Source organism: Platichthys flesus, chromosome 8, assembly GCF_949316205.1.
Source record: "Platichthys flesus chromosome 8, fPlaFle2.1, whole genome shotgun sequence".
In the NCBI taxonomy this organism is placed as follows: Eukaryota; Metazoa; Chordata; class Actinopteri; order Pleuronectiformes; family Pleuronectidae; genus Platichthys; species Platichthys flesus.
In genome coordinates, this window is record NC_084952.1 from 16,831,266 (window position 1) to 16,839,873 (window position 8,608).

The following is an 8,608-nucleotide window of genomic DNA, read 5'->3' on the forward strand; positions in this document are numbered from 1 at the left end:
ATACGATCCAAAGGCTCTGACGTAAATGTTTAGGCCTTTAAATGATATTTCCAGTACTTGAAACTTTTAACATGGCCTGTATTTCACTGTCAGAAAGGAGGTGGCGAGAATAGGGTGTCTGTTAACCTGGGGGAACTTGAGACACTTCTCTGCATGAATGTTTCACATCGGAAACTTTTGTCTGTATCATAAGACTATCTATATACGTTCAGGATTTAGATAAAAGTACGTTGAAAGAAACAAGATGTACAAAATACAGACAAAAATAGTTTAATGATAACAAGATACAGCTGATTTCATGAGTCCAAAGATATTTATCGGATCATATGCCTGTTGTGTTAAAGGTGAGTTACACACTTCTAGACCATGTTCTGTATTTTCAACAGTGAAAGCAGAGTCCCTGTGCTTGACAGAGGGAAACACGTGATGTGGCGACTGAGCTCTAACAATACAGAAAACGTAGTTAGTTTTATTTTCCTCGGAACACATGAAGAACAGCCATTCAAGCTACTGCATCATTTAAAAAAAGCCATATCAAACCTAATGACAAGAGAGCTAAACAGATTGTCACTTTACACACATACAGTACATTCTCAATAGGATTAGCTTATGTCTCGTGCTGGGATGTCACAGGAATCCCAACTTCCACAACAGAAAAAAATAAAAGCCTGAAAGTCTAACTGATGATTCAAATCCTCTGAGCTTAAAGGATTGGTGGTAAAAACATTACCTTACTGTACTTACATCGGGGTGTGTTTGTGTGTTTGTGTGTGGGGGGGGGGGGGGCACCTTAACTGTGCCACAAAATCTCTTTTACTGTATTTTTTGCACCAAGCACTCCCCAGGATGTGGTGTCATGTGCTCACAAACGATACCTCCACAGCTACAGCACTCGACTGGCCTGAAATAGTGAAGTTTTAGTTAAGATGGTGTCACCTCTCGCATAAAGAAAAAAAAAAAGTATGTCTCTGTCCTTCTCGCTCCACTCCTCCCTGCCTCGCTGTTGCTTGCTCTTGGCTGTGGCCCAGAGGAATTCTCTGGTGGCCTTGGTAAATATAACATTTAGAATAACAGCACCAGAGCCTCCTCGTGTGGACTTAACCCAGTTCCTTGCTCCTCATTGCATTGCCGGCAGCTTGAAAGGGTAGAACAACAGGCCTTCACGTCTCTCCTGACCTAGGTAACGGACCAGAGAGGAATAAGGGCTAATTTAGAGTAGCCGGAGAGCCGGAGATCCGGAGGGTTTTTGTCAAGCCTCTTTCCTGGCCACGGCGACAATGTGAAAGCTTGGCTCTTTTAAAGAATGGGGCTCAATCTGAACCTAAGGAGCATGTGGGGATATAGGGCTCGGTGCTGTAAGTTGATGAGAAAGACCAGGATTGCTCAAGCGCAACTGCCCTGGTCTCATTTCTCAACCTGCAGAAATCCAACACACACCGACAATCATCCAAAGTGCAATATCCAAGACTTTTGTGGCTCAACATCATTGTAAAATACAGCTCCATTCACTTAGCACTTATTACTTATCATCCATTCACTTAAATCACAGAGAAGCGGTCACTGTGGACAATAACAAGTTTAGGCACCTTGATGTGTGTGATTTCTACATTTAAAATGTGATCTGACATCCTCTCTCTGCTGCGGTTGATAGCTGAACAGAAAACCAAAGAGAATGTAGGACGTGAGAACAGTTCAGTTGTTTTTCGTGAACAGGAACAACGATGTCCTGAAGCTACACTAGTCTGTAACGTCACGAGACACCAGTTCTAAAACTCCATCAACAGTGAATGGGACTCTTTTCGCACTTTCTGCAGCAATAATTAAACAGAGAGTCTCCCATTCATTGCCGCCCACACAGCCATGCATGCAGTCATCGGAGATCGGTCCTGGCTCTCATTGACTCTATAGCTTTATGATCAATAAGTACAAAGGGTGAAATAACTGTCCATATTCATAGTATTACACTTGCATCCTCTTTAGAGTGGATTTTCACTTTAAGAATGCACACGTTTGTTGGCTTCGTGGCCAACATGCACTACAATTCATATGTGCCAGAACTGGACTTTGAAACCTGTACAGTTTGTATTTAATCATCAAGTATCTATAATTATAATACACATTCCCAGTTTGAAACAAATAAATGGTGTATGTTACATATCTACAGACCAACGTGTGATGGGTGCAATACTGTGGAGAGGACAACAGACAGCACACCATATACTATGTCATCTATAGTAGATCAGTATTGCATATTGTAACTATATTTATACATGTTTATATAAATATAGATAAGTATATTTCTATGTACATTTTGATATTCCAACATTGCATAAAGAATAAAATAAATAATACAAATATATTCAAATCTTACCGGCAGTAGGATTTGAGAAAATGCTATATTAGAGCCAAAATAGACCTAACAGTTGAAATCATCATGATAATAACAATTATTATTAAAATTAAAATTAAAAAACAAATTGTGGCCTACAGTCTGGCATAACATTACAAGCTTCACCACAATTACCCTGCAAGTTTAACATGTGGGACTGCTGGAATGACTGGAGAGAGCGGAATAAGGACAGGGAAGGTCAGGGCTTGTTTCCCTTTGCTCAGTCTGTCTGGGAATTTGTGTGTGTGCATGTGTGTGTATGTGAGTGAGAGAGAGAGAGAGAGAGAGAGAGAGAGAGAGACTTTGACTTTGATTTTGACTGTGTGTGTGTGTGTGTGTGTGTGTGTGTGTGTGTGTGTGTGTGTGTGTGTGTGTGCGAGAAAGAGAGAGTGTGTGTGCATTTGTGTGGGGGGCGGGGGGTGCATAAGTCTGCAAGTGTGTGTTTTTAAATGGTCTAGGGGGTCAAAGTCGGGACAGTCCCCCTGCACTTTCACCTCCGGATGTCGCTGGCCTCGGGGTCTTGCTGGTCAGCCATCACTCCAGCCTCTGGACTCTGGCGGCGTGGGCCCTGACTGCGATTGCGTGGGTGAGCGTTGAAGCCCGCCTTGCCGGCTTTGTCTTTGTCGCCTTGCCGCGGGGGCCGAGGGTGCTCTGGCTCGGGGTGGGAGGGCAGAGGGCGGCGGTGGTGGTGCTCCACGGGGGAGGCAGCGGGAGACGGCGCGAGGGAGGAGCACAGACTCAGGCTGTCGCACAGAGCCCCCCAGTTCTGCTCGCACTGCAGCCGGACGCTCCGTGTCAGTGCCTCCTTCACCTCCTCGCCGCAGCTCAGGAGAATATTCACCAGCTCCACATATGGACTTGGCAGAGAGAGGCAGATTACTCACATGACGACTGTGATTTAATGTTTGCTAGCACGATACATCATGGTCTGGCAAATTACAGGAATAAATAGGGTTGTGCTCTTACTATATATGGAAGAACAGAAGAGTTCAGGGGAGGTAAACAAACCGAGATGAAGCTCGAGAGAAAATCTAGTCCACCATGCAGCCAAATTCCGAACCGGCCACTCACCCTTTAGGGAAGAGATCTTGGAAGTGGATCATCTCCACCATGACGGCCACATTCTCCTTGGCGGCAGAGCACAGGTTGTGTTTGATGTAGCATTCTCTCTGGAGCTGGAACACCATCTCCTTAATGGACACACACTTCCTGCTGATACAGCTGAACTTGTGCCGTAGACCGTGGGCCATACACTTCAGAGCATCCTTGATGAAGGACTTCCCCTGCTCACACACACACACACACAGACACACACCTGTTGATTGAAGGCTCAAGACAAAGACCCTTGCGGATGCTGTTCAATCTCAAGTTCTACATTTTAGCTTTGGTAGGTGTCGTGCCCCTGCTCCAGCAGTGTTGGAGTGTATGTGTGGCCATGTTGGAGGGAACTTTCTATGATTGTGCAGCTATAGAGTCCACACTTTGAATTCAGGGATCAACTCTGCATGAATGACAATACAAATCTCTGTGTCACTGCTGAGATATCCTGGTATTTTCTGCCAAAGATGTAAGTTTCTATTCAGTGACCCTATAGACACATTAAGACCCCAGTCAGGCTTGGCAGGGCTTCAGCCTCTGCTATGTATGAAAAGGGAGCTAACTGGGCATATAGCCAGCTGGCTCGTGACCCATGGTTCCAACTGTACATGGGTCAGTCCACTGAGAGTGAAGTGAGCTTTCCAAGAGATTATACACTCCTTGAAATACTGACATGTTGTGAGGTAAAGGTGTGATGAAAAAAATGCTGTTCTGTTCAAATCTGTTCATGGACGAGGAGTGTGAAGGAATGTTGCCTCAGGTTATACAATTTTTTTTTTTTTGCAGACACACAGAGAGACTGGTTTAGTACCTGAGAGTCAAATTTGCCAGCGTTGTGCAGGAACGTCATGCAGATTTCCTGTAGCCCTCGTATCTCGCAGGAGTTATTCTCAAAGCACTCAAACACACCACAGCCGACATCCCCTGCACTCACCAGGCAGTGCTGGATCTCAGCTAGAAAGAAGAGAACAGGTTAGCGGGAGGGACCTTATCATCCGTTCACAGCAGACACAGTGGCAGATTGTTGCAGGTGTGCTCCGGCAAGGAAAACCATGTGGCTCGAAGGCACAACTCCACTCTGAGTGCCGAACCAATCACAAAGCTGATGGGGCGTGTAACCATATCCATGGCCAAGAGTCTGTTTCGGATACGCTTTGCCTCAGAGAGATGCAGGGCAGGGGCAGTGGGGGAGGGAAGTCTGACCCACACATGAGGGTCTTCCTGCGGAGGAACACTTGGTGACAGATATATTACTGTGTCATTCTGCACCAGCATCCGTCTGCACTGCTCATGGCATTGCGATGGGATGGTGCATTGCAGATACAGCCTTGACTGCTTGTGGAGGAAACAGAACCGCAGTGATTTCTATTTGGGTGTTGACCAAATGTGCATCAACAAGTCTCTTATGAATGCCTCCATGGATAGATTAAGATTAGAGGTTGCATCACTTGCCACCAAGAGGGGGCACAACAACAGCAATACAGGAAAAAAAAACTTTACATATATTGATGTACATGTGATAACAGCTCCTACACAGTGCTGGCTGACCCTCTCCTCACTATAGTCATTAACGACAGGAGTCAAAAAGAGGATTGAAGGAAAGAAAGTTGTGTTCTCTTATTTTAACCCTAAGAGTGCATGCATTGTGGCATGATGTTTTACCACCAGTAGGGAATCTTTCACAAAAACTACCCCTCAACTCAATGTGACATTATCTGGAGTGTTTTACGTTTGTTAACGTGTCTGCATGGAGTTAAAACAGTTCACTCGGGCCAAGAAAACCCCGACACTGGTGAGTAAAAACACAATTACACGCATGGTTTATCTTGGAGCTGATAAAGGAGCGTGAGAAATTATGTCTTCGGTAGCGCCTTCTGCTTTTGCGCACTGCCTGCGCGCAAAAGAAAGGCGCCTCCTGCATCTCGAGCGCAGCCAATACAAAGGATTTAAAGAAAACTTTTTTTTATTAGAAATCAACGCTTGACAACAAAAGAGCCTCTGTTATTTCTTTATTTTTGGGGGTGGTAGTAGGCAGGCACTGAGTTGAACTTTAGTGCGCTTGCAGGAAAAGTGAGCCGCTGACAGCAGCAGCTTGTTTTGGCATCAAGGGAATGTGCTTGGATCGTACGAGCTTCGGCCGCAGCGTGCATTGAATTACACAGTGGTGTTAGCAGGGTCTCTCCCTGTGTCTGTGTGTGTGTGTGTGTGTGTGTGTGTGTGTGTGTTTGTGTGTGTTTGTTGTTTAGGGGGGGCATTTGTCGGGAGTTGTTAACCCCAAAAATTATACCGTGGCAGCAAGAGAACATTACGCACCAATATTCGGACACTTACGCGTGGTGTGTAAATTCGGTACATGGTACAAAAGGTGAACTAACAGAGAATGGGAAGTTTTATGGTGTTAGTACTTCTTATTAGAACACAATCAAATGAGATATTATATATGAGATGTATGTTCTCTAGTAAATTGTGTGTTGAATATATGACCATTGGATTGGTTTGATAAATTCTGCGCTCAACATCGATCATCACTGCTCCACTAACCTGCTTGAACTCATCTCTACAGTGAGTCGAACACAACATATTAAAAAAAAAGCCTGATTTTATTTCCCCTCGATAGAAAACAGTTACCTATGACGCGCGCACACACGCAAGCAACACCAGCGCGCACGCACGTACAACTAGATGCGCCGCCGTATACATTACCTATTACCTTGTGCCTTCTATTAATAGTTTACTAACATATTGGGTTTCTGTCTGAGAGTATTTACAGGATCTCGTCTTTCTGCGTAATCGAAAAAAATGGTCAATCGTGCAGCGAGGGCCGGGATTTAAGTTATAATAATCATAATAATCATAATAAACAGCAGTTTGATTTATGCAGCCGATTGCGTCACCTGCGTAGTTTAATCTGCAACCACGGGAAACACGTGTCCGGACAAACCCCGCACGAAGGATGAGTTGAGCAGTTGCGCCAAACCGAGAAATCACACACATTCTTTATTTCCCCACACTGGCACCTCTTTCTCTTACCTGTGTTCTGCAGGGAGAGTCGTCCTTTCTGGCTCACAGGCTTCTCCGGGAGACTGTCGTGTATATCAGTATTATCCAATCCCACCACTTGCTCCAACACTGACAGAACCAGCAGAGCCACGGCCAGTTTCACCAACATCGTGTCTCCCGGCGGTGCGCTTCGATTCCCCCAGCAGCAATGATCCGGCAGCTCGTGTGTGTGTGTGTGCGTGTGTGTGTCTGCGTGTGAGTGTGAGGGGTTCACCTTGGATCAGCTCGGCGCAGCAGCGAGTCGGTGCGTTATGGGGCAGCTGTGGGAACTGAATGCATGGAAGGGATGCTGCTGCCTATATTTCTCAGAGCCCCGGGTGTCAATTTGGATGAAGGAGTTAAGCAGGTGTTGTCGGTCGGGGCTCCACGACCAATCAGAGGCGCAGACATCAACGTCCAAGGTTTTTAGGGGAGTGTCCTGTGAAAGTCCCCTTTTTGCCATAAAACTGGCGCTGGAAAGCAAATATTCACGAGTGAGCCGTCACAGCACCTACAATGTGTCCACAACTCATATCTGCAAAAGCAAATCATTTCATATCCAACACAACACACTTGAGCTTTGTCATTATTACTCTCCAACAGGTCAGATTTTTAGATTTGCATGAAAACACACAAATGACAAATCAACAGATAAGGGTGTGTGTGTGTGTGTGTGTATGTGTGTGTGTGTGTGTGTGTGTGTGTATGTGTGTGTATGTGTGCGTGTGTGTGTGTGTACGTGTGGTTGTGCGTGCGTGTGCGTGTGTGTGTGTGTGTATTTCTGTGTGTTTGTTGCCATAAAAAAGTGGAGCACTTATTTAGGCTGCGAGGCAATAATGTATGAGGGCAGTGGGAGGAACGAGAAACACTAGGTGCTGCCAACAGGCTTGAGAAAATTGAGGCATATGATGTCCAAGTACTCTACATAAAATGGGCTTAGCTTGTGGGTCTGCAACCTAAGTCATTAATGCAGGGTAGTAATTAAATTAACTGCAGCTTCCAAGATGTCTGCGCGCCTTTCTCTCACAGAAAGTAGGTGAAAAGTTACAGAAACGGTCAATGAAATGTATACAGTGTAATCTTTAAATGAGCGTTTTACTAGAGATTATGCAAAAAAACATGCAGGATAAGAGCTTCATTGTTTTAAAATTGATCTTCTTGTGCCATGATAAGTGGGCTACAATTGAGATTTCCTATGAATAGAATTGCATTCAAACTTCTATGGGGGAGTGATGTTTGTTACACAATACCCAGTGTAGTCTGTGACAATGAGGTCTGCTAACCACTACTACAGGGAGTGCCCTAAGACCAGAGGGCCAGCGTTGGCAGGGCGGCACATTTGGAGACGCTGCTGGGAGGAATATTTTTCAAAGAGCAAAACTTGAGGATGCCATGTGGAATAATTGCAAGCAGACATGCTCTCGCATGGAGGAACATAAAGTCAAAATGTTTCCAGTGACCTAATTCCATTGCCACACTCAGGTTAAGGTCTCTGTAGGAGCTGCACGTCGCCCATGCCAGTCTTCACATGGAGAGGGGCTGCAGGTGGAGTGGGGATGGTGAAGTGATGGCAGGAAATGACTCAAGATGCAGGCTGGGCGACTGCACTTGTTCCCCAAGCCTCTAGGGGGCCCACTGATACTAATTGTTTCTTCATTTTCTTAATTGCAACCACAGCAACAGAGCAACCTCATCACAATAAACCAAGAATTACAAGCGTCTCAGCCTCCAGACAGTCGTAGACCTAACACACACACGCGGACGAACACGCGCACATTCTACAACTACAGGCATTTTTTATTTACATCTTCATTTAACCTACGTGCCTGAGGATTGTGGGAGCACCTGGAGGAAACCCAGCGTGGAACAGAGATGACAGCTAAAACTGCCCCTGAACCACAACCAGCAGCTTTCTTTCTTATCGCCGGCGGTTTGCTGTTAAAATGCTCAGGTTGGGTGGCAGATTAATGAGGAACAAGGAGGTGGTCCGGTGTCTGTGTGTGATCAGGCGGGGGGGTGAAAGGGCCCAGCGAAAACCCGGAGCCTGAGACAAATACATTACGCCACTGCTCAGGCGCCCCA

The 8,608-nt window shown here is 45.6% G+C and overlaps 1 protein-coding gene across 1 annotated transcript; it reads right to left on the bottom strand.

Annotated features, from left to right (window-relative positions):
• Positions 1-254: 254 nt before the first annotated feature.
• Positions 255-6,796, bottom strand: stc2a (stanniocalcin 2a). The gene is made up of 4 exons (XM_062393128.1): positions 6,518-6,796; positions 4,299-4,441; positions 3,461-3,672; positions 255-3,246 (listed from the first exon to the last, which is right to left on the bottom strand). Exons 1-4 carry the CDS (start codon positions 6,654-6,656, stop codon positions 2,880-2,882), a joined length of 861 nt encoding a protein of 286 aa, XP_062249112.1. The 5' UTR covers positions 6,657-6,796; the 3' UTR covers positions 255-2,879.
• Positions 6,797-8,608: the final 1,812 nt, after the last annotated feature.

What these genes read in the sequence shown, in the direction of transcription:
- stc2a (XM_062393128.1), bottom strand. Translation starts at nt 6,656, where the DNA reads ATGTTGGTGAAACTGGCCGTGGCTCTGCTGGTTCTGTCAGTGTTGGAG. An exon ending in ACTCTCCCTGCAGAACACAG is followed by an intron (nt 4,442 to 6,517) that starts GTAAGAGAAAGA and finishes TCTTCTTTCTAG; the next exon opens with CTGAGATCCAGCACTGCCTG. An exon ending in CTGGCAAATTTGACTCTCAG is followed by an intron (nt 3,673 to 4,298) that starts GTACTAAACCAG and finishes GTGTGTGAGCAG; the next exon opens with GGGAAGTCCTTCATCAAGGA.